Source organism: Anolis sagrei, chromosome 2, assembly GCF_037176765.1.
Source record: "Anolis sagrei isolate rAnoSag1 chromosome 2, rAnoSag1.mat, whole genome shotgun sequence".
Classification (NCBI taxonomy): Eukaryota; Metazoa; Chordata; class Lepidosauria; order Squamata; family Dactyloidae; genus Anolis; species Anolis sagrei.
In genome coordinates this window covers 149,537,508-149,564,121 of record NC_090022.1, presented here as the reverse complement: position 1 = coordinate 149,564,121, position 26,614 = coordinate 149,537,508, and the positions used below count along the sequence as shown (strand labels likewise).

General features: G+C 41.5%; 2 protein-coding genes across 4 annotated transcripts in view; one reads left to right on the top strand and one right to left on the bottom strand.

Moving 5' to 3' along the window:
• Nucleotides 1-1,619, top strand: part of PDE1B (phosphodiesterase 1B) — a 142,086-nt gene extending 140,467 nt beyond the window's left edge. For all 3 annotated transcript variants that reach the window (XM_060763806.2, XM_060763807.2, XM_060763808.2), the window contains one exon: nucleotides 652-1,619. The gene's annotated coding sequence lies outside the window, so the exon portion shown is untranslated. The remainder of the gene's footprint in view (nucleotides 1-651) is intronic.
• Nucleotides 1,620-4,858: 3,239 nt separating this feature from the next.
• Nucleotides 4,859-26,614, bottom strand: part of PPP1R1A (protein phosphatase 1 regulatory inhibitor subunit 1A) — a 141,433-nt gene continuing 119,677 nt past the window's right edge. Inside the window, exons 4-7 of the mRNA XM_060763810.2 lie at nucleotides 25,023-25,086; nucleotides 20,733-20,936; nucleotides 11,385-11,502; nucleotides 4,859-7,004 (exon numbers count right to left, since the gene is read on the bottom strand). Of these exons, the coding sequence (XP_060619793.2) occupies nucleotides 7,001-7,004; nucleotides 11,385-11,502; nucleotides 20,733-20,936; nucleotides 25,023-25,086 (390 nt within the window). The 3' untranslated portion in view covers nucleotides 4,859-7,000. The remainder of the gene's footprint in view (nucleotides 7,005-11,384; nucleotides 11,503-20,732; nucleotides 20,937-25,022; nucleotides 25,087-26,614) is intronic.

Sequence of the window (26,614 nt, the reverse complement as noted above, 5' to 3'; positions counted from 1 at the left end):
TGGCCTTACAGCAGTGGCGGGTAATCTGTGGCCCTTGTGTTGCTGTTGGCTTATAGTCCTAGTCATGAATGAGAAAATATTTGGAAGGCTACAAGTTGCCCACTTTCACGTAGAGATATGGATCTTGTCCCTTCTCACAGCTAGCCTTCAGTATCAACACCACCACCACCCTACCACCCCAGTCTGCTAAATGTGAGCAATAAAACTGGCCTATTTTGAAAGGTGATTGTGGGCACTTTGTGCATCATGAAGCAATGTGCCAATGATAAGACAGGGCAATACCCATATCTACCAACTTGATTTCCACTTATTTCACTTACTTGCTCTTCAGAAGATATTCCCCCTAGAAATGTTTGTGGGCATATCTAGGTCTTCAAATGCTTTGTTTCCAGTCAAAGTATAGTCAAAACATAGGGTTTGCTATCATCTGCATTTTCATATATCTATGGAGGTATTGGAATTCTCCCCTTCATTAATATGGAGGTTGAACTGTATTGTTATTTCCAGATAGAAAAAAACCAGTAATTGGCATGGTTTATTCCAATATCTTCCAATATCACTCCCCCACCCAACTCGACTGTTTTACCCACACACATATGTGGAACACAACACTGAGTCTGGCTCTTGATTGTATTTCTGTTTAATTGACAGGTGACTGTCGCAAATTTACTCCGATGTCTTTGATACCATCGATTCAGCACCATCCGCACAGGGAGAGGGAGCCACACCCGGGCGCCCTGGCTCGAGGAGGGTGTGACGTGAATGCGACCATCAATATTACTAGTAATAATAATAATATTAATAATGATAAATGCAAACGATGTCGACATCACACACAGCACCCACTGCCTGTCCCATCCCTGAGCTACAGAGAATGAGAGAGACCCCCTCCCCCATGTGTATATTCCCCTCCTAAGTCACTAAGTACCCATGGACCAACAGTCTCTGTGGCCTCTGGGGATTGCCATACATTTGCATACAAGCAATCACACACAAATGCACACATCTTTTTTCCCAGAAGCATCAAACAGCTCGGGTAAGGCTTCTCACTGCCAAACAGCAAAGTGACTGCCGAGGTGATTGCTGAACTGGTTTTTTGAAGAAATATGATGGGCTATGCCTGCATTTTGCATGGGGAAAGAGTTTATGGAGTTCATTAGGCCTGATAATTGTGTCTACGTTGGAAAGTAGTGGCTGGCAGGGAGAATCTTGTCCTCATGTATCAACACGGCTCTCAGATGCCCTTAGAAGTGATCTAAACCAATTGTACCCAGAATTCACCACCTTGCCACCCCTCCTGTAAAATTTCCTTAGTAGACTAGTTTTCCCAAAGCCTCTCATATGTTCAGCCTTTTGAGTGACAATGCTTTATCTTAAAACCAAGCAGTCTTGTCTCCATTTTTTCAGCATTAAACCAAACTGGCTCAGAACTATGTATGCCCAATTTTAAGCCTCCCAAGCAGTATAGCAACCTATGCTTTTTAAAAAACTTCCTATACTGATTGCCTGGTAATCATGGCCCTATTTGACAGATATTTTGTCATGGGTCAGGAGTTGGAGCTCTGTTGAATTTTCTCCTCCTCCTCCTCTCCATAGGGCCTTCCATCACATTTCAGAGATGTGCAGATAGACCTTGGCACAGGTTATCATTCTACAGGTGTTAACTTCTGGGAAAGAGCTTTCTTTATTATGTTTATTTATCTTCCACTTTTTCTCTCTCCACAAGGAGACTCAAAACGGCTTTATGGGGAAATTCTAATTTGTATATACAGTACCTATCTCAGTACAGAGCCATATCATGCAGTGTATGGGCTTGGGCAATCTGTAGGAATCATTTCTCTATGGCTGAACATGCACATGTACATCTTCCTGTGTGAGGTGGGTGGAGGCAGGAAGGAAGGGCCACTTACCTCTGGGAAGGTCATTCCAACAGAAGTGAGAGCAAAGGGTTTTATGGATCAGGCAGATTAAGATTTAACATGAGTTAGAATCATTGTTTTTTTTTCTTCCTTTTTTCAAAATTAGGGCTCACTTAAGTAATAATGGAAATAGCAAGGTGCAGACTATTCTTAGCTTAAGGTGCAGATTGTGCCAATATATCTTAAATGCAATGGTATGTCTATTCAGGACAGAGGGTGGACTCTAAGTCCAGCATTTCTTTCCCTTAAATCCCAACATTTCTCTTCTGAACAGAATTAAGGCATTGGCTTAACAGACTAAGACTTGTGGTCACTGCTAGGCTGTTTGTGAAAAAACAACATCAAAATGGTCCTAGAATTTATCTTAAGAGTTCTTGCATGAGTTTGAAGAACATCAGGTTTTAAGGAGTCAAATTGGCTTGTTCTTAGCGAGTGGAGGTCATTCTCCATTGATTTTTGATGTTCCAGATGGCTGTTCTGTTGCAAGGCCATCTATGTTTACTAATGTAACTGGAAGGAAACATGGCAGCTAAGACTGGGCCCCGAGGAGTGGTAGCTGCTGAAGAGCAGGGTAAGAAAAGTAACAAATATGAAAGGCAGATTGGGCAGAGGGGACAACTACATGTGGATCCATCCAAATTCCTGTTCTCAACATAGCAACGTGGCATGGCTCTTCTTATGACAAGGATTGACTGAGAAACTCTGCCTCAGGCTGAGTTGCACATTTGTAGAAAGTATATGGTACAGTCACAAGAGGATCATACATTTTTGGCAACAAAGACACTCAATCATTCATTATCCAGGTCAAAATCTAGGCTGGAAAATCTAGAGTCCCGGCAGGAGGTATTTTTAAAAAATGTGCAGAGATGTCATATATGCACATGTAATTCCTCTTCCTTCACACTGTCTGGTGCTAATTGGGCTGACGCTAGTATTTGGAACATTTGAGGTAGGACAAGTTGTATTTTACTTCTGTTGAACCAATAGGTTTTGCCTTCAGATGACAGGGCCTGAGTATTCTTGCACTTAAGAATGTGGAAGTAGGATCAAACGGGTGAGCTCTTTTGGCATATTTCAATAACATCCCCATGCAAGGCAGCCACAGAGTATGCGGATTTCTGGAGGCCGTGTGAGAGAAACTGTAGTCGAGAGGCTTCTGAAAGCTGCCAGAAGTTTGGGAGGAAAAGTGGAATGTTTTAACGTCTGTGGCAGAACAAGATGGTGCTCCATTTCTTCAAAGAGAAGTGTTTGCCCTCTCCTGAAATATTTTAGGTTACGCAATGAACTTCAGGCCTGAGTTTCTCCCCATCTTGGAACCTGCTCCCCATTCCCCTCACTTCAACTTAGAATGAAGACATGGCTAAGAATATGTTCCATATGTATTCTTCAGCTCTGATGTCTAACACTTTGAATACTTCTTCTGACATGGTTGAACAAGGACCATCAAGGGGTAGAGTTATCATCACTCTGCTGTGTCTCCACCTCACCCACAAGTGACCAAACAAGACATAACTTTGCTGTTTCCATTACCAGCCACCCACACTGGGCTCCCCATGGCATTGTAAATACCCCTATTCCTGCCGTCAACACATTTGGTCCGTGGAACTCTGTATGTATTTGTACCTCGGACATAAATTTTCTACCATGCAGTAAGTAACTCTTTTTTTTTGTTTTGTTCTGTTTCTTGAATTCAAAATTCTTATTATAAACAGATCCATAGTCCAATGCAGACTTCCAAGTTATACGCATGTAAAAGAAACGTAACAAATAAAAGGAAAAGAATGAACAGCAACAACAAAAATAAATAAAAATGATGGGAAAAAAGAGAGATGCTGATTGAGTTCTGTTTTGTATACACAAGAAATACCATTACAAAGGATTGTAAGTGGAGATGATCTGTTTCGAGTTCCTGCTGTTTTTGCATGCTATTCATGCCTAGATTTTCCTCCATCTTTAAAAAACAAATCCAAAACACATCTGGGATATCACTTAAAAACATAATTGTGAATATTTTTTTCAGATATTTATGAACATTGATTTTACTGGGTTTTGGGCATGGGAATTGTATTGTAACCTTTGGCAAAGTGCAACATTCAGATTGGTAGCTACATGTCTGCTGGATGTTCAATTATATCAGAATTTGCCAGGATCAAATATCTCAAGCATTCCTGCTTGCAGAAAACAGTGGTTATCAAGATTTGAGGGGTGATGGAGAGGAGGTTAAGCCTCACCTTATTCATGCATTCATCAAATGATGATGAATAGGATCCATTTCCAGACACTGGAAAGAAGATTCAGCCTGCTCCTTGAACTGTCCCATTCTGATCAATTCAGAATGCCAGCTTACCTCCACACTTTCCATTTGGTGCATACATGAGATGGTATGGGGGGCCTATTTTCCACATTGTTTTCTTCCTCAAGCATCTCTTGCCACCATGTGATGAACTGTGACTATGCTCACTGATCATAAAATTAAGAAAACAATTAAAATAACAATTCTAATGCCCTGAACTATTCTTAAGACAACCATAGACTGTATATGAATGCAGATACAAGTATTGCTTTACTGTTGTATCTATGCTCTATATCCATGGACTAGTGTTGTGAAGTTGTATTGACTGTCATGAAGTATCTAAACAGTCAATTGGTACAGCATTAGAATCCCATAGTGCCTATCTAGGATTTCCCTCCCCTTTAACTTTCAATTATTCCACCTTGCAGACCTTGCTAGAGAGAATCTCTGCCTTTGTTCTTCCAGAAATGTGTAGCCTTTGTAGTTTATCTTCTCACAGAGAGACTCTAGGTGTCAGAACAGATCCAGTCATGGGCTGAGAGGCACATTTGCAAAGCCAAGGGGAGGAGGAAACACATCTTTATCAGCATTTTGAAGGATGGCGGCTGAAAGACAGAGCCAGCGACTGGGAAACTCACAAAGCAAGCGAAGATGACCCGTTTAATAAAAGAAGCGGGATTCACATGTGTGGCAGGTTGGTGGGGAGGGCAGGGAGTCCAGAACTGCAATCCAGATATGTACAACAGTGTCAACAATTCAAGGATGCACAACATTGAAACTTAATGTTAACCTCAAGTGGGTGGACCTTGGTGTTCTCGCACAGGTTGTAGCCTGGTGCTGCCAACTCTTTAGCTGAGATATGATTACTAATGATGGTGTCGAGCAGGAGATGGTAGAAAACCTACACTTCCATTGATGCTGTTGGACTCCAAATCACAGAGCTGATGGAAGTTGGAGTTCAATGACACCTGGGAAGACATCTCCTCCCTTACCTCCTGGCTTAGAGAAGGGACTCAATTCAGTTGAGGGCTCCAGCTGAAAGTACTGCTGCCAGAGACACGGTGAGAGTGTTTTTCTTTAATTCCTTATCTAGAGTGTCTTCAGCTGGCTTTCTTATCAGGCTGGAGAAACCTACCAATGTTTTCTAGTGGTTAGAAGAAAATGTTAAATACTGCTCATATGTCATGTATGAAGATAAAGAATAGGCTGGTATTTCAAGGACTCATTACTGTGTAACAAAGAGCGGTAGGTATACACTTGTGTCCCTAGGAAACAAGGGTACTTATTTCTTGTGTGTGATGCCATTTGGTGGTTACGCACACACGATTGAGGCTTGTAGGTGGTTTAAAGGGAGGAAAACCTGTTGCCCCCAGAAGGCACTGCTGGATGGCACTATTCCTGATGTGGAGGCAATTGAGTTTGAGGGGGAGGGATCAGGAAGGGCAAAAATGCCCTGTCATTGATTGAGACACCCTACAACTCTCAGGCAGGAATATTACTAGAGTGTGGATGACTTAAAGATGGGGTCTGTAATTTGGAAATGGAAAAAGTGAATGGCCATAGCAACTGCCAGGGCCCTGCCTTTGGAAAATAGTGGAGAGACTTCCACAAGTAGACACCCATCTGTACTGAGGAGGACCCAGTTGTATGGATGCTACCATGAACTAAGGCATGTTCCAATCTTAGACCAGCAGTCTTCTGCCTCCTTTTATAGTATCATAGAATTGGAAGAGACCTCGTGGGCCATCCAGTCCAACCCCCTGCCAAGATGCAGGAGAATTACATTCAAAGCACCCCTGACAGATGGCCACCCAACCTCTGTTTAAAAGCCTCCAAAGAAGGAGCCTCTACCACACTCTGGGGCAGAGAGTTCCACTGCTGAACAGCTCTCACAGTCAGGAAGTTCTTTCTAATGTTCTTTCCTTCTGATGTACACTAGGAAAAGCTGTATATCTCCCAGTATGTACTACACCATTACTATACCACCACCATATCTATAAAAAGTGGCCTGGTAGAGAAAGTTAAACCATAATTCTTCTATAATTGTGTCGAGGTTGAGTATCTCTTATCCAAAACCATGTATGTTCCTTATTTCTGATTTTTTTCAGGTATACATAATGAGATATCTTGTAAATGAGACACAAGTCTAAACACTTATGTTTCATATATACTTAGCCTCAAGATACCTTTATACACAGTTTAAAAAATAAATTTGTGCAAGAAATAAAGTTTGTGTACATTAAACCATCAGAACGTAAAGGTGGCACTCGTGAACAATTTTGGGTTCTGAAGTATTTCAGATTTTGGAATTCTGGATAAGCGATATTCAACGTGTATAAGCAAATAGTTCTTTTACATTTAGTCACGTGGACTCCACCTGCAAGTTTAAAGTGGCACAGTTTCAGACACCAACTCATCTCCTCTTCAGGAGAACTGGGCCACTGTTAAAAAGAGCTATAACACAGAGGCTCTGCCAGTTCTGATTTTAAAAACATCAACTTTCTATTGCTCTAGGCTTGACTCATAATCTTTTTTACACCTGTAACTGACTATTAACCCACAAATCGAATGGATAATTTCCTCCCCATTACATTATTATTTTTCTTACAAACGAAAAAGCATTACAAACATCTGAACAGCAATTGAAATCTTAAAAAAAGAAAGGAAAACCACAATCATTTTAAAAAAGGGAGAGGAAAAAGAAAGAAAAGAAAACAGCTGTGAGATATTTCATCGGATAGGCACGAGCCCTGCCTTCAGATGTAGCCTCCATACCAGAAGTTGATAATCACCTGCACACAAACAGAAATAACATATATTAATAAATGTCTGCATTAGATTTTTCAATATTACCTTTGAAATAGTTTTAAAGTAGAGATGGGTTTATTTAGGAGTGGCTTAGTTACTTAGCATTTAAGCATACTTAATTAAGAAGCATCTCCTAAGCCCAGCTTTCCCAATAGTACCTTCCTGGGCAGCAGTCACGGTGAGTGATGAAGGTCTGTTATGCTGTCATGCCTGCAGTTTCCATCTCCTTCCCATCAATGGTCTTTGGTGTATCAATCAAAAGCAAGATCCCTGTTGCAATGCCCTCCTATACTGGAGATTACTAGCAGAAGGGCTGCCTAAATGTTTCTATGCTGCATCTTGATCAATGCAGATCAGATCTCTATTTCTCACAGAGGTTGCTGTCAAGCAAAGGAAGATTGGAAGACTTCTATGATCATGCTAATTGTACAATGATCATATATTTATAGAGACCATGAATATGAATCCGTCATGGATGTGTAATGAGGTCAAGATACTCTAGTTGCATCCTGTCCTAGAAATCCTGTACTGAGCAGGGTGTTGTACATGATGAGATCCAGGATCCCTTCTACTATCTAAGTTCTCTAAGGCAGAGTGGGAATTATTTGGCCCTCCAGGTGTTGTTGAACAGGAGATTTGAATATTCTTAATTACTGACTGTGTTGGCCAGGGATGCTGGAACGTGCATGTCCAACAACCCAACAACCCCTCACCTTCAAGTTCTAAGACCTCTAGTTGATCGTCTCAACTAGAGCTGATCTATTCACTCAGTGGCACTTACTAGCCTTTCACTGATTCAGCGGGTCTGCTCCAGTTGGGCCAAATAACTAAGGGCCCTTTCAGAGAAGCCCTATATCACAGGATCTGATCCCAGGTTTTCTGTTTATCCCAGATTACCTGGCAGTGGGGACTCATATAATCCAGTTTAAAGCAGAAAACCTGAGATCAGATCCTGGGATATAGGACCTGTCTGGAAGGACCCTAAGTCTAAGTTTAATAGTTTAATTCTAATGTGATTAACTGATGTAATCTCCCTACACTTCCAGAACTGTTTTGAAATATTCTACCCAATACAATGCTGTCTCTTGGTCATCAAGAACATCAAAGAATTGTTAGAAAAGGCCATTAAAAGAGCAGAAAAATGCAGAAACAAGCAATTCCAATTATCAAGCGGTTGGAACTCCCTACAGTTAATGAAAATACAAAAGAGTCTTATAAAATCAAGTATTTTGTGGAGAAAAGTGCATATGTATGTGTACTTTATTCTGCTGCTATGGTAAAGGGACACTGTGTACTGTATGTAAGACTGACCTACTAAAACTGGCAATAGATTCAGAGCAGATACGTCCTTCACAAACACAGAATGAAGCTCAAATGCCACAAGCTATGTTATCAGGCAAATTGATGCAGGATAGCTTTGACAGTGACTACTTCATATGAATGCTTAATGGGTCTTCCAAGCACTAGTTTTCCTTCAAATCAGAGAGGGACATGTGGGTCTCCATATATGGTTGATCTGCATCTCCTATGACCCTATAGTTGCATAGGTTGGCTAAGGTGGATGAGAACTGTGGCCCCACAATGTCTGGAGGACTGGACATTATCTAGCCTACTATAAGCAGAGGCAACATTAGTCTGGATATAGTCCTATACGACTGGCAGGGGTGGGTCCTGGCAGGGAGGGAAAGGCTAGAGGAGAGATGCTGCTTTAGGTGCCTTCCTGTTTGTTCAGCGTGCTGTTGGAAACCAGATGTTAGGTCCCTTAATCTCCATCAGTAGGGCTCAGCAACTATGCAAACAATATCGAACCCATATTGGAGAAACGGGGATAGTGTGTCTGGAGGGAGCACTCAATGTGGCTCCTACAGGGCTGGCATTGTTATCTCTCTTTGCCAGGGAAGCTCCAATGCCTTCCTTGACCTGACTGCTGCAATTCCTTCAACTACTGGAGCATTGGAAGACAGGTGATGGGATCAAGCATTGGAAGACTGGTGATGGGACCACCTACCCATCCTACAAAGAGAGAAGCTTACACACAACTATAGGATTGCATATTTTAGACATATGTACAACTGCCTATGGATTAATGTTAAGGCTGAGTTAACCCATTCTTCCATAAAAAGCCTAAGAGAGAGAGACAGACAAAATGTGATGGAATATTAAAACCGACTAGTGGACTTTTGCTGGTCCTTGAGCATATTGCTTGAAGACCTGAAGACAATGGACATAGGCATCTCTTCTCACTTTGCCTGCCAAAGGAAATCTAGTGCATTTTTAGTAGGAGGTAGGCATTGCTGGTCTGCACATGCAGGTAGGCAGTACTAGTACACAGGAGTCTAGGGGAGGGCATCATGAGGACTTGTGTCCTTTCTTCTCAGAGACCAATTTTGTCCCTTCATTCGAGATGCAGACAATGGTGCAAAATAATGTTGCTTTCAGTTTTGATTAAGCTCAGGCTTGAGTGAAGCATTTGAACTTTCCCTTTGACCAGTTTGATCTCGGGCAAACTAATCTAAGCTGAAAGGGGAATTAATTGAAGTCACAGTGAGACTTTATAATGCCCACCAAGGGAAACGGATACTCACAGTGCTGTCTCTGACTCTCTTCCTCCTCTTCAATTCATGCACACAGCAGAGTATCACACCACTGTTTGGGTGAGCATGGTGCGATATAACACATTCACACAAGCTACAACACCTTAATCTGAGGGAAGCTCTTCAAATCATTTTTAACCTTGGAAATCTCACAGAACTGGCTGAATTCCAGTAAGACTACTGGGTGCCAGATATTGTCAAGCTAACACTGATTTCCCTGTAAACAAGCTCAAACATTTGGTTTCTTGTAATATTGGTAGGGGATGGGAGAAGAAAGGAAGAAAAGAAACTTTCTCTTACTGCTATTGATGCATTAAGATGTAGAGAGCCCTTATAAAACAGGCCATTACTGGTCTACTTATTTTCCCACAGAGATATCAGGTTAAATTTTGAAGTACAGATGAAAAGAATATTTAAGGTCAGAAAACTCTGACATGGCAAATCCTCATGAAAGCCCATTTTCCTGAAGCATTACTCTTGCCCCTTCTAGTCCAGACTAACCCCTTTCCTGCCCCCTCTACCACCATGTAAAGTATGTGGGATGGACCCTCTTTCACTGAAGACTTTAAATAGAGACTGTGTGCCCACCTCTCAGGGGTGTAGATCCTGAATGGTAGGTGGTCCCTTCCAGCTCTGCAATTTTAAGCCAACCTATTATTTTCCAGGGCTGTGAACAAAGCAGTCCAATGCTAACCTTGAATGAAGGATCTAATCATTGTTGGCTTTGTTCTTATAGCCAGTTGATATGATTATGTCATTTTCTGGGACTTCTGGTGGATCCTGAGGAAGGCCTTCTTCATCAGGCCTAAGCTGACACACCATAGTCAGAGATGATTGTCCTTGTTCAGCAAACTCCTCCTACACACCAGCATGACAATGTAGTGATGATGGGGTAGGTAGATGGGGAGCATCCAAGTAGAGAGTGCCATTGTCATCTATCTAGTCATGGCAAGGTAGCAGTGGTGAGAGTCACCTGAGCAAGGATCACAGTCACCACTTTCAGCTACCCCAAATATGACAAAGTTTGGATCCAACCAAATGATTGAATAGACACCCAACAGGCGAATGCTTCTAATGGAGATCCTACATGTGTGCATGACTCTGAATGTACAGTTCTACATCATTCCACTGTCTGTCTAGACCTGGGAGTGCCCTGCTGCTGTTGCTCATTTGTAGGGAGATGAGAGCTGAGGTAGACTATGGCAAAACCGGTGGGGGTGATATATTCTTGCAAAAGGAGCACACACATCCTTTTGGTCTCCTAGGAATTCAGGGCAGCCAGACAGCCTGAATTGCCTTCCACCATTTCCTTTTGGTAATAAGAAGGAGAAGGAGCCACTCAGAGACCTGGAAGGTTTTTGCATTGAGGACAATAAGAAGAGAATAACTCTGCCACCTTTTTATTTTTTGGATGGGATGCACTCTGCTGTGCATCCCATCCAAAATCAATTTAATAAGGTGTGTAAATCATTAACAGGATATAAGAGAAATTGGTGGTGCAGGGGGCCAGGGAGTAGACATAGATTATCTTCAGCCCATAAATCTTAATGTAAACCCTGAAGAGGTGAACATTTTGCACCACCTAAGTCCCTTACTTGCAATAGATTTCCCTATGAAGATCTTGCGTGTGGGGAGGAACACATTGGCACTATGACTTGGATAATAGACCCGATATACTCCTGGTTTTGCATTCCACAAAGGAGCTGAGCTGTCTCTTGCTTCCTTCTCACTGCTACCCCCAACCAGCTTTAGATGTATCATGGTACATACTCCTTGGTCAGCCGCTCCTTTCCCTCCGGTGGTATATGGACTCCTTGCTTCTCTGACGACAACCCTGGTCTTGCGTTATGAGGTCTCTCTGCTCCGCATGCTCCAGGAATTCTTCCTTCTGCAAAAAACAATGTCCCCAAAAGTCTATGAGGAAATATGCAAAAGGTAGTGTGTGCAAGAGAGACAATGAAATGACAACACTGGCAGATGCTCTCATAATAAGCCCAAAGAAGCTGTCAAAATAGTGCCCCAGAGAAAACTCTCCAAAACTGGGTCACCAAGGAACAGTGGAAACTAGATGAGATTCACCGTTACATATAATTCCCACTAGCTAGATGCACAGACAGGCCCTGAATTTGTCATAATTGCTTAAGAAGGATTTGAGGAGTTATATTAATGAGTAAACGCGCAGTGAAAATGCTAAATCCATTATGCCGCTACAATCATAATCCTCTCTTCATACCAATCCATAGTCAATAAATACCCAGAACTCCAGTTTTCTACATTCCTGACCCATTTATGCTAATAGTGCTAGCAGTTTCAAGCATTCACCTATTTCTGTCCACAATGCCATATGTATTTTCTATGGAAGAGAGATAATTCTTATAGATCTCTCTTCCATACTGGAATCTTTCACATATAAAAAAGGTGACAAGAGTGTCTGGTAATTGGCAATGGAATCGGGGAGGGGGGGGGGATATCCATGCTGTTCAAAGCAAAGCTGTGGCTACCATGTTAATGGAGTGGAGAATCTGATCCAGATTTCATTGATGCATATATTAAAGATGCTCTTCAAGATACTGAATCTCACACATACTTAAAATGCTACTAAACTGTAATCCACCTACTGTCACTGCAGTAGCAGTGAGAGGCTTGTGACTTTCCTGACATTCCTGGACCCACACTTTAACAAGCCACAACTAACTGAGCCAATGCTCAGGAATGATGGTAGGTGTAATTCAGGAACATCTGGAAATTCACAAGTTCCTTACCTGGTTCTATAGTGTTTGTTGTTGTGTATGTTTTCAGTTTGTTTTCAACCTATGGCAAACCTATGGTGAATGTATCACTGGGTTTTCTTGAATTTACCATACACTAAGCCATTCAAGTTATGCAAATATCTCAACAACCTCACAGTGTCTAATTACTGCAGACTCTTTACAAAAGAGAGACTAAATACATTTCCATCAGAATTGCTAAATGGCAGACTAACTGGCACCCCCTACTCCCAAAGATTATGCCTGTGTGATGGTAATGAAATAGAATCATTAGAACACATCTTGTTGCAGTGTCGCTATTACTCAGCTCAATGAGGTCAACTCTTACACCTAATCCTTACCTGATGGTCTAACCCAGTGGTTCTCAACCTTCCTAATGCCGCGACCCCTTCATATAGTTCCTCGTGTTTTGGTGACCCCCAACCCCCAATTATTTTCGTTGCTACTTCATAATTGTAATTTTGCTACTGTTATAAATCATAATATAAATATCTGATATGCAGGATGTATTTTCATTCACTGGACCAAATTTGGCACAAATACCTGATACGCCCACATCTGAATACTGGTGGGATTGTTGTGGGGCGGGGGGGGGGGGGGTAGATTTTGTCATTTAGGAGTTAAGGTTACTGGGATTTATAGTTCACCTACAATCAAAGAGCATCCTGAACCCCCATGACCAACAGAAAATACTAGAAGGGTTTGGTCGGCATTGACCTTGAATTTTGGAGTTGTAGTTCACCTACATCCAGAGAGCACGGTGGACTCAAACAATGATAGATCTGGACCAAACTTGGCAAAAATACTCAATATGCCCAAAAGCAAACACTGGTGGAGTTTGAGGAAAATAAACCTTGACATTTGGGAGTTGTAGTTGCTGGGATTTATAGTTCACCTACAATCAAAGAGCATTCTGAACCCCACCAATGATGGAATTGGGCCAAACTTCCCACACAGAATCCCCATGACCAACAGAAAATACTGTGTTTTGATGGTCTTTGGTGACCCCTCTGGCACCCCCTCGCAACCCCCCCCCAGGGGTCCCGACCCCCAAGTAGAGAAACGCTGGTCTAACCATTCCCCTCAAGGGAAGGTCAGACATCTTTTAAAGGATAAGCACCACAAAGTGACCGTCATGGTGGCAAAGTTTTTCGCAGTGGCAGCAAGACTGAGAAACAGCCTAGTCTCTGACCAGGGTATTACCTGACACTGTGTAGTATGTGCCTGTATAGTATATTTCTCCAGATACGAGTGACTCCTGTATGTTATCTATTTAACAGATCAGGGTCCATGGACCGTAATAAAGTTTGTTGGGTTGTCTTGGCTAAATTTGTTTGGGGGTGGGGGCCTTTGTCTCTCTGGGGCTGAGAGTGTGACTTGTCTAAGGTCAGCTAGAGTGAAGACAGAGGGGGCCAGAAGACAGTTCCACCTTGTCTGCTATGCTAATAATATAATATAATATAATATAATATAATATAATATAATATAATATAATATAATAATATAATATAATATAATATAATATAATATATTGTGTATACATGCAACATTTATAATATTATGTCATACAATATTATACTACTAATAATATGATATTATAATTATATATTGTATATTACATGTAATACTACTAATAATATTACAATATAATAGGATAGGACATTATAGTAATATATAATACTGATATTGTACTGTGCTAATAATATAATATATTGTATGTGTATATATCTTGTAAGACGCTCACAAATTTTGTATTTTGTCTTTTTGTTTGCTTTGTTCTGTTAGAAATGTAATATAATTGACTGGTTGCCCTGACACGACAAATAAAAAAGCCACTCAGAGTCCCCTTCGGGGTGAGAAGGGTGGCATATAAATGTAAATAAATAAATAATAGTGCTCAAATTATAATAATAATAATTATAATATTTATTTATACCTCACTTCATCTCTCTCACAGGAGATTCAAAGCTGGCTCTTGGTTTTATAGAATATCACATGGATGCTGAACTGCTTATATTATAGGCAATGTTTCAGGACAAAGTCCTCTTAAGATGACTTATCAAAAGTTAATTAGCTTCACATACATTGCAGGATAATCCAGCTCCATAAACACAGCAGGGATGATGCTGGCAAATGATTAAAAATACATATGTTTCTTGAGAATGGCTTCAATTCCTTGAGGTTCTGCTCTGTGTGTGTGTGTAAGAAGGCACCATAAACACACACATAAAACACCTGCTTACACCTCTCTCCTATCATTTTACTTGTAGTGTTCTATATACATCCCCGTAGAAAAGAAACTCCCTGGCAGATTTGTGAAATGCACAGTAACAGCCCATCCAACTCCAAACCTCTTTTGAATTGCATTGACTCTTTGAACACTTCAAAGCTTTGTAGTCCTTGTTAACTGAAATTCAGGACAAAAAAAAAAAAAGACCTCCCAGAGAATCTGGGTTACTGCAAGGGGAACGAATGGACTTCAAAACAGAAAAATGCTACTCTTTGTGGTGCTGCTACACTATTGAGCCAATTGCTATTGTGCAGAGTCAGCCAAAGAATTTTATTTTATTTTTTTGGCTGCCTTAGGCAAATTAAAAACGTGCACTTCCGCCCCATGTCTTATCATAAGCTGAGCAGCGTAAGAATGCCATATTAAATGATCAAGAGCATGATGAGCTTCTCATTTTCATGTTTTAATCTTTGTAAATGAACTCGCATACTATTGTGTTAACACACAACTTACGCTGCACTAATTCCTGCTTCCACATTCATGGATTTTCATAATGATTGGAATTGTCATTTTGCCTATGAGCGCTCATGGAAAAGAGGACAGTCCCGCCTCTTTTCTCATCCTAATTGTGGAAACAATGCATCCAGTCGAGATCTGTCAAGTTCCAAGAGGAAAACAGGCAATTCAAGGCTTGGGTTCTATTGATGGGGGAGTGCAGAGAAGTACACAGATTAGATATAACTATATCGCCTCTTGTCCCCCTCAACGAGCATCCTGATCTCTCTCTTGCACAGCCTCTTACTCAGAGTGCAATTACCCTTTGATGTCTTCTCTGTGATGGAAAGACATTAGAGCAAGAACAGCGCTTGTTGGCACACTCTTTCTCTCCCTCTCACATACTCACCCTTGACCTCCCACACGTCAAATTCTCCCCAACCCTTCAATCACTCTCTACACCTTCATTCACATCTCTCACCTTTTTTCCTTCCTGCACTCCTTACTTAATGTAACACAGCCACCTCAATCTCTCACTCCCATCCAGTGTATACATGTTATATACATTGTGTGTACGTTACAGACATATCTTTACAATCAATTTCACTGCATTCAACAATAATCCATTAATAGATTGATCAAATGAAAGCAGTAATATTAAACATACACATGCAAACACATATAACACATAGCATAGCTGTATAGTCATTCCTACACATTTGTGTTTTTGACTTTTGGAATCTCTAGGCCACATGTGTGAAACGCAAGGCCCGTGAGCTGAATCTGGCTCACTAGGTCATTTTATGTGGCCTGTGAGGGTTTTCAATGAAAAGGCAACACAGTTACAATTATACAGTCTTACAAATGGCTAACTGAAAGCAAACATAAGGTTGATGTGACCTTTGGTGAAAATGAGTTGGACATCCCTGCTCTAGGTCGTACAATGCAGTTTTATGGTCAGCTTCCAGTAGAAATTGACCCCAGAATCATCCTGGAAGACTTAAGAGATTCTTTTGACAGTCTTTGTAAGATGAGTGTCTAATCTAGGGGTCCTCAAACTTTTTAAACAGAGGGCCAGGTCACAGTCCCTCAAACTGTTGGAGGGCCAGATTACAATTTGAAAAAAAAAAAAGAATGAATTCCTATGCACAATGCACATATCTTATTTGTAGTGCAAAAAACACTAAAAAACAATACAATATTAAAAATGAAGAACAATTTTAACAAATATAAACTTATTAGTATTTTAATTGGAAGTGTGGGCCTGCTTTTGGCTGATGAGATAGGGTTGTTGTTGTTGTGTGCTTTCAAGTTGTTTCAGACTTAGGTTGACCCTGAGTGAGGGCCGGGTCAATGACCTTGGAGGTAAATGACCTGGGCCTTAGTTTGAGGACCCCTGTTCTAATCTGTTCTCCGAAATGAGTCCAACTTGGAAACAGAAGAAAGTAATTGAAAAGTACAATACAGGCACAACATGCTATTGTCAGAACTAAGGATTGCTAGGAGCATATACTCTATATAGGCTTAGAATTTTGTGCATTGCAAATATATTGGCCCGCTGAGCTCTCTCCGTTATTCCTTTCATGGTCTTTCTGCAATTTATCAATTAATCTAAACATTATATCATCTATCTGAATACCATTTCAAATGAGACTGACCTTCATACTTCCAGGCTGAAATCTCTTTTCCTCCCATGTGTCTAGCAATAGTGATAAGCACTGCCATTTTCTCATTAACTACAATGCATAGCTATCTGCTCTAATACCCATCAGGTATAATGTTATAAACGTTACACAAGACAATTGAGCAGTTACACTTATAAGTACATCTAAAGCAGGACTTCCGCCAGAAATGTTGGGCAGCTTTTTTTTTTTTTTTAAATGTAGATGCAAAGATCTGAATCATTGTGTATGTTCCATTCATAGGTTATATAAACTGCAGGGCCATCTCTGCAAACAGGGTATTGTTCCTGGGTTATACATGTCTGTTCCTGGTTGCCCTTATTGTGAAAAGATGTCTAACGTTGACTAGAGGCCACAACTTTGTTCTGGCCAGAGAAAATGTGCCCTCCACATGTTTCATGTGGCACACAAACAAAATTTTTGCCTTCTACACAAGTGTCACCTTCTTTTTTAGGAACCGACAAACATCTAAAACCCAGAAACAAACCTAGTTTTAAAATTCCTTCATTTCTGAGTGCACGGACATACATACATTTGAAGATGTGAATTTTTGGCTCAGAACTGGGATATCCCCGCACCTGAATATGTTGCATTTTTTTCTGTTTGTAGCTATTGCTTCTGCATTTACAGGGAATGGCATCTGGCCACTCTCCTGTTTGATGCAGAAGCTCCTGGGATAAAGGTACTGTCTGGACAGACTCCTAGTTGAGCCACCATCCCAGCTCTCTGTCCTGGCTTATCTCTTCAAAAGCTGCAGGTCTCAGGACCTTTGGTGGGATAACTTTCCTCCTCTCCCATTACTCTAAGGAAGTAAATGGCTTGATCTCCCAAGTCAGGATTTCCCCCCTTTTTGGCCATGACCACATACAAAAGCCTAGTTCTCATCTCCCTTTTGGGATTCCTAAGGGGGAGGCTGCAGTTGTTCCAGGCCCATCATCCCGGCAAGCCACTTTGCTGGGCATGCTCATGCTATGAATATTTGACAAAGGGGCTTGAGCAGAGCTTGTTAAAAAGAACATCCCTGATGAATTATTTATCAAAACAGAAAGGAATAAAAAATTGGTCCCCTCTGGGAAAATACACAGACATAAAGAGTAAGGTAACGGTTATAACTAAAGCTCGACTTGTCTTCTTTCTGTCTTATGGCGACCCTAAGACAATCACACCATGGGGCTTCTTGTCAAGATGCATTCAGAGGGGTTTTGTCTTTGCTTTCCTCTGATGCTGAGAGGGTGTGACATGTCCAAGGTAAACCAGTGGGTTTTCGTGACCAGAGGGTATTCAAACCCTTGGTTCCAGAGTTATGGTCCAATGATCGAACCACAACAGCATGCTCAAACCACAGCAGCATCACAATGCTTAACTATTTATCTTTGTGAGAGTCTGACTGTCATTTTTAACTACAGCCACTAGAGGTGGCCATTACCTTTCCTTGTAAGGCAGATGGAACGCTCCATATCAAAAAGCCCAGACATTTTAGCTCCATCCTGTAGATACATGGGGAGCACTCTTACCCCCAGTCCATGCCAATTTTATCTATGTACCTTCATCCTGTATTTTGCATTAACTTGCATTGGTTTTGTAAATAAAAATTGCATTTCTATTTTCATAGACATGGTTATTTTTGAACTATTTTCTGACAAAACCTCCTACATATAACTACATTTTTGCTAGAAGTGTGTAACCCCTTGGCCTACTGTGATTTCGTATGTACCATGTATAACTAGCTATTTAGCACAGGTGCAAAGAAACCCAGTTACTGATTTAGAAAGATGTATATGGGGACACTAGCACTTTTTTTAAAGAGTTGGAAGAGACCTCATGGGCCATCTAGTCCAACCCCCTGCCAAGAAGCAGGAAAATTACATTCAAAGCACCCCTGACAGGTGGCCATTAAACCTCTGTTTAAAATCCTCCAAAGAAGGAACCTCTACCTCACTCTGGGGCAGAGAGTTCCACTGCTGAACAGCTCAGGAAGTTCTTCCTAATGTTCAGATGGAATCTCCTTTCTTGTAGTTTGAAGCCATTGTTCTGCGTCCTAGTCTCCAGGGAAGCAGAAAACAAGCTTGCTTCTTCCTCCCTATGACTTTCTCTCACATATTTATACATGGCTATCATATCTCCTTTCAGCCTTCTCTCAGCCATGAATGTTGGTGTGTATCAGGCACAAATGCACACTGAGCAGTTTGTCAGTTCTTCTACACAGTAATATAACAGCATCCTTTACTGTGTATGAATGTCATTCAAACAATTCTAATTCTCACAGGCTTAAATCTACTTACAATGACGTAACACCTTAAATGGATTCTGGGCCAATATCTCTAAGGGCACATTTCTGAATTCATTCTATACCAAAATATGTCATGTTAAATCACAGAATCATTGAAACACACAGTTGGAAGGGGGCCCATTTGTATTTTTTTGCTTTATTTTTTTATGCTGAGAACTGCATCACAAAATGCAAAGAAGCATGAGATCCAAAGATAATTCCAAAGCTGCCATTCATCTGGAAAGCCGAGATCAAGATCAAATTCCTCAGGCACCCCTCCTATCACACTGGTATCTTTATGTAGATATGCTGCACACTCTTCTTGCATGCAAGGACATGGTTAGTTCATTTAGGGGAATATGAAACTCAAGATGTGGAATAGCATCATGAACAACATCACCACGTTCAACGAATGCCATAGACAGTGGTTTCTATCACGGTCCTGGCACTAAAGATCAGGTCCAGAATGTAGTCTGCAATGTACGTGATACTAGCTATCACTTGGGATGGAGCCACAGTTATCAAAGAGGAGGCAAAGATCCAAGTCACTCCTGGCAAGTCAGTCTCAATATAAATGCTGAAGCTCTCCGTACCTCAAGCTGGGGGAATTCCAGCATCACCCAAGATCAATGTGACCGGCTAAAAACAGTAGACTGCAAAGCAATGGGACGGGTAGCATAGTAACAGAATAATTATTTTTTCTTGGGATATGTACACTCAAACCTGATGCACAGTGAGATTGAGCACTTCATGAGGGGGCTAAAACTGCAACCTTGTTTGTAGACCACTGCAACTCTGCTTCCCAATTCTCAGGTCTTGCCTGTTTTGAGGAGAACTCAGGTAGGCAAAGCTTCCCCTCCTCAACTCCATCCAACCAGGTCTTTGTAATACAAACAAGGCTGATACACTCATTTAGGATCAAAGTCCCAGACAGTTGTTGTTTCTCTACTGACTGAACTGGCATTCAGCAGCAGCATTTCATCTGAGAGGGGCTATTGCCATGCTATCCAATCTATATGGGTGTAATGTGGAAGCAACAAGGTCCCTCTTGCATTCCCATCTCCTGGAGCACCATGGCTTCCTTTCTGCTGCATGTTTCCCTGCAGTCTGTACAAATATAAAAAGCCTCTCAAGTTTCTCTTCACCACTCCCCCACGTTTGGAAGCACATCCTTCCACCAGAAAGAAGGAGCTGAAACTATATGGATGGCATGTGCCTTCAAATCACCTGTTGCCGTATGGTTACCCATAGGATTTCATAGGATTTTCTTAGGCAATGGATATTTAAGAGGTGGTTCTGCCAGTTACTTCCTTTGAAATAGAGCCTACAGCACAAGGGATTCACTGGAGAGCTCTCATCTGAGTACTAAACTTAGCTCTAAAGATCAGACAGGATCTGTTGCCTTTAGGGCATTTTCATCCTATATATAAGCTTTAACAACACAAAGTACATTTAGTGAGATGGGGGAAGGGCTGAAACCCAAAATGTTGCAGGCAGCAATATAGTTTTTCTTTGAGAAAATCATGCCTCACTAACTTGGGATCACTGCCTACAATGGAAGGAGTAATTATTATTTAGCTATATAGGTCTAGTGGGATCTTCTAAACAAAGAAACAACATATTAATGACCTTTGGAAAAGTGACAACATCCGTAGTTGATTACTTCATACTCACTTTCCTCAAGGCCGGAGTGCTCATCCTTCTGGGACTCGAGCAGGGCATGGGCTTGGGCCAAAGGGCAACTTCCAGGACTGTGCCCAGGGTCTGAGCTGGCATGGGGACAGCAGCTTGGACTGTGGGGTTCCTGACTCTCGGTGTTGGCATCTTCTTCATCTGCTTGCTGCTTGCAGAGGTGGTGTTCAACCATCATCTGGAGCTCTGAAAAGCAAAATATGGTTGAGAGAAGGATGCAGAAGATACATGAAGCCTGTGGACTTTGAGGAATATCTGTGTACATTTTCTCATCCATTTAAAAAAAATTGTTGTAAAAAGTAAACTGCTTGCTCACACTACGAATTTACCTACAGTGTCTAATGATGGTAGTGGTGGCTGGTTAACAATGACAGTGAACCTGTTTTGGGTGTTAGTTTCCAGTCCCAATTTAAAGTGCAAGTGTTCACCTACAAAGCCCTGAATGGTTTGGGTCCTGCCTATCTTCGTGACCACACCTTCCCCTATGAACTGGTGTGGGCCCTACGATCTGCCGGAGAGGCTTTCCTCTCGCTCCTGCCACCATCCCAAGCATGGTTGGTGGGAACGAGAGAGAGGGCCTTCTTGGTGGTGGCTCCCTGGCTCTGGAACTCCCTCCCCAGGGAGATTAGACTAGCCCCCACTCTTTCTGCCTTCTGTAGGAATTTGAAAACCTATATGTCTCAATGTGCATTTGAATGATGAGTCTGTTTATGAATGCCCAGTCCTAATTTACTGATAAGAATGTATTCAGCACTTTATCTCCAACCCCAGCCCTATAGTTTGCTTTTTGTACAAGCCCATACCCTGCCCTCTCTAGTCTTATCATCCTAGTTACTGGTTGTTGGGATTGGTTTGATACACTTTTACAATGTTTTTATACTTTGCCATTCTTAATTGTTTTAATTAGATTTTATGTTATTATATTTTTATTATATGTTATTATATTTTAAACTGTGTTTTAGCTGGTAAATTTTGTTGTATGCTGGGCTTGGTCCCCATGTAAGCTGCTCCAAGTCCCTTCGGGAAGATGGTGGTGGGGTATAAAAATAAAGTAGTAGTAGTAGTAGTAGTAGTAGTAGTTCTTCTTCTTCTTCTGCTTCTGCTTCTAGTTCAAACTTTAAAGGTGATTACAGAGATGAGGAACTCTATCTGCTGGAGAGGTTCAGAACCTGGGACAGCCTCTTTAAAGTTCAGAATCCAGACTGGATGTGAAATCCATTTCTGAAATGGGTATATTTGAAACCTGCTCCATGACATGCTTCCTATTTCTAGGAACCTCAAACTGTGACCCTCAAGTGGCTTGGGCCTCCCAACTCCCAGAAACTTATCCAGCTTGTTTAATGGTTAGGAATTCTGGGAGTTGGCCCAAACTGCTGGAGGGGTGCAGTTTGAGAATGCCTGTTCTAAGTCCTCCAATGAGATTCCATTGATTGTGACCAGAAATCTCTGGGTCCTCCAATGAGAAAATGTAGATTCCTAGGCCTTCTCATTGGTCAACTTCCACTAGAAAGTGTGCTGGAGGATCTAGAGATTCCTAGACAGAACATTACTATAGGTCCTTCAACAGGATCCTATGGTCAACGTCAGATAGAAGTTGATCATACAGGATCTATAGGCTGGAGAACGTATAGGTTAGTAGAAGGCTGTTTTAAAAGTGTTTTCTTTATTCAGTTTCCCTACCTTCTTAGGGGTCCTGTGCCCCCATTCTGAGCAAATGAGGCAAGTTGAATGTAAAAACCTTGCTTTTTAAGTGGAAGTGCTTGAATCTGTGTCTGTATGAGTGGAATTTCTGCATCTCACATCCAGGCCAAGTGCTCTGATTTTGGAAACAGGCCCCTCTTCATCTTTTTAGTTTCCTTTCCCTTTCCCCTCTCTTTCTTCTTTCAAGATCCATTAACCTACATGGTGCCCTGAAAAAGAACCTGCAATCCCTTCCCAGCTTGAGAGATATCAGCTTCAGAGCTGCACTTCCCAGAACCGTGAGGCTCTACAACACTCTTGGAGGGAATACAGAGTAACATAAAAGATAAATCATCTTTAATGCAAAATTCATGAGGGAAGATTAGTAGAGGAGATGACGATTGGACGAATGTGAAAAGAAAAGTTGAAGAGGGAAGAGTATGTGCTTACAGCATGGGAAACAAAACAGATTACAAAATCACGGAAGAGAGATAACAAAGGACTCAAACAGTTTGTTCATACATTCAGAATAATCTCACATGTACTGTCTCCAGTTAAACTGCAAATCAGAGGTTATGGACATGAACATTCACCTGTGTCAAAGAAACCTCTCTCAATAATGAGATATCAGGGAGAAGGTTAGACACAAACCACTCTCCTGGCGGTGCTATTTTTCTACATGCAGGGAACCTCACCTCCAGCCAACAGTCAGAGACATACCTGCCATTTTCAGTTTAAACCAGGAGAATCCTAATGCAGAATGATTATTTCATGAGTGCAGATCAGCTCTAAGAGTCAGGCATTCGGGGACTCCATCACACAGAAAGGTTTATAAAACAACTGCCAGAGGCAGTTTACGTGCAACTAGGCCTGCTTAAATCCAATTGGGGGTTATGGAAAGGAATGGATTTTCTGACCTTTGAAGGTATATTCCAGTCCTATAATTTGACAATACTAATTTAGGAATAAATCCTAGGCTCCCTTAACAAGCAAGGCATTAATCACAGGATGGCACTACTGGGATCGCGCCAAATACGGAGCACAGCAGCAACTCTGTGTGTGCATGTGAGAGTGATGCATCACTTTTAAAAACAGTCAGTCTCTAGGCACCAGGTCCTGGCTAATTTTGGAAGCTAAACAGGATCTGGCCTTGTTAGTACTTGGAATGGAGACTGCCAAGGAATCTCAGGTGATGTAGCCTTTTTTTCAGAGGAAAGCAAGAGCGAAACACTGCTGAGTATTCTTTGCCTAAGGAAACCCTATGAATGGGGTTGCCATAAGTCGACAAGTGACTTCCAGGTACATACTGTACATTACTTAGAGCAGGCATGGGCAAACTTTGTCCCTCCAGGTGTTTTGGACTTCAACTCCCACAATTCCTAAGAGCCACAGCTGGTAGGCTGGTAGGAATTGTGGGAGTTAAAGTCCAAAACACCTGCAGGGACAAAGTTTGCCCATGCCTGACTTAGAGTTCATAAGCCTTTCGGTGCTAATAAGCGAAGCTATATATAGCCAGCGAATATGCATTTCTGCTCCTGACCGTTTTGTCATTCCACAGAGAAAGGGAGTGAGACGGTATGTGTGCTGTTTGCACTGATGCTACATTGTGCTTGTTTGGAAGGAATTTCAGCCTTGTAGCAAGTGATTATCTCTGAATGAGCCCCCATTCTTTCCCAGAGCATAGAAAAGGTAGAGGAACTTTCCTGACAATTCACGAAACCACCGTGAGTCTCAGAAAGAAGAGCTGTCCTGCTGTTTGCTGAGTATCTACAAAGTCAATGCAAGGTCACATAACAGCTTCCACTGTTTTTCAGGCTCCATAAAAAAAAGGAAAGGGCTCTTGCTGGATTAAACCAGAGGTTGCAAATACAAAGCTTGGGGGTGCACACAGATTGGTCCATGATTGTGCTGCTCCCAGCATTCAACATGCAACACCCACCCCATGTTTTATCATTTAATATAGAGATGGGAACCATGCAGTCTATCGTTTACACGTAGCTGGGAAAAGGCATGCAACCCTTGGGCCCCTTGCCCTTGCAATCTGTAATTTTGGGCTGAAAAATAACTCCAGGGCCTGCCATTTGGAACTGTACTTGGAGACATGCCCTAAAAGAACTGAACATTTCCCTCATATGGGCCAGAATTGTCTGGTTCATTAAAAACCACTTCCAATTCTGAAAAGAAATGGCAAAGTGGTGCGCTACAGGTTAGGAAGGCCTGAAAATGCCCTAATTCTCAAAATACACCCACTCCTGTTGAAAATGATGGGCAACAAGTAACAGTTTGACAGTTCTCTTGGAAGTCTCCTGGAAAAATGTTTAGCTTGGTGGGGAAAGGGCACAAACACTCCTTATACCTTGGTTTAATGGTAAAATGTGGCTTTTGCCGCTTCTAAATTTTGACAGTAGGGTGGTAAATTTGGGAGCAGGATCACCAGCATATGGGGCTGCCCAGGTAATTTGGAATGACACCTTTCACATCTCATACAGATTGATCATTCCTGGGTAAAAAAACACACATGCTAGCAAGTGACAAGCACAATTTTGGGTCTCTTCTCCAGTTAACAAGTCTCTCAACTAGACAAGCTGTTACCTTTCATGGTGGGGGTAGTACGGGAAACCTTCTTCCGCTGCCTTGGTGACATTGCCAGTCCTGGCTGCAAAGAGAGGAAAAGGTGAGATGCTTCATTGAAATTTCACAACCATCAGAAATCAGCTAAGTTCTGGATCTTACAGGTTGAGGAATCTAAACCATTGCAGCTGGTGGCTTCCATGTCCATGGAGCTATGAAGTGACACTGGGCTTTGGTATGAGAAGGAGGTATCCAAGGAACCGAGCCCTGTACCCGAAACTACATAACTCAATTAAAATTCAGACTAAGGACCTTATCATTATTATCCTTTTAAAGTGCTAGGTCCTACTTTCAATTGTGTGGCTGCCTCCTGCAGAATGCTGGGAAATGTAGTTTGGGATCTCTATGACTGAAAATTCCAAATTCCCTGCCCTAAACTACAAGCCACAGAATTCTGCAGGAGGCAGCCACACAGTTGAAAGCAAGACACAGCACTTTAAAATGCTTAATGTGATATCCAGAGTGGATTCATTACTCCATTGACACAGGGGCCATCAGCTGCTACTGAATGACATAAAGTTGTATGTGAGAAGTAGGACCTTATCAAGACCTGTAACACATCCAGAATTGTCTCTCTGATGGTTAAAACCCATCAAGTGGACTATGACCACTTGATGGATTTATATTTTCAGTCAATATCTCAACAAGCAAATAAAACCCACAGGGAAAACCTCTACCCTCCTTACATCTCCTCCCTCCAACCTTCCAACTACAGAATTGATCCACTGCTGGAATGAAATCCTTCCTAGATTGTACTACTTCAAGATGTAGATGGCAAAATGTCGGTGTGGCTCCTCCTTCACAAATGCACCTACTATATTTTATGAAGAGAACAAGCACATCAGAATAAAGGTTATGTTACAATATGCAGATCAATATACAGGTTGAGCACACCTTATCTGAAATGCTTGGGATCACAAATGTTTTGGATTCTAGGTTTGATTTCCTGGATTTTGGAATATTTACATTTGCATATATGGACATTATGGTTGATCTTGGAGATGAGAATCAAAGCTCAACCTGAAATGCATTTATTTTTCATATACACCTTATGTAATAGCCTGAAAATAATATGATGCACACTATTTTAAATAATTTTGTGCATAGAATCATGTGTATGTATACTGAACCATCAGAAAGCAAAGGTGTCACTAACCACCAATGTTGACAACTTCAAATTTTGTAGTATTTTGGAATTCTGGAAATGTTCAAACTGTATTATTTTTCTAAAGATCAAGGCAAAATAGCTCTATGGGACATTCCTAATTTGAAAATTGAAAGACTGCTCCTTTTATGGAACAAATGGATTGACTGTAGGATTTTGTGTGTGTGTGTCAGGAGCGACTTGAGAAACCGCAAGTCGTTTCTGGTGTGAGAGAATTGGCTGTCTACAAGGACATTGCCCAGGGGATGCCTGGATGTTTTTGATATTTTACCATTCTTGTGAGAGGTTTCTCTCATGTCCCAACATGGGGAGCTGGAGCTGACAGAGGGAGCTCAATCCACTCTCCCTGGATTCAAATTGCTAACCTATCAATCATCAGTCCTGCCAG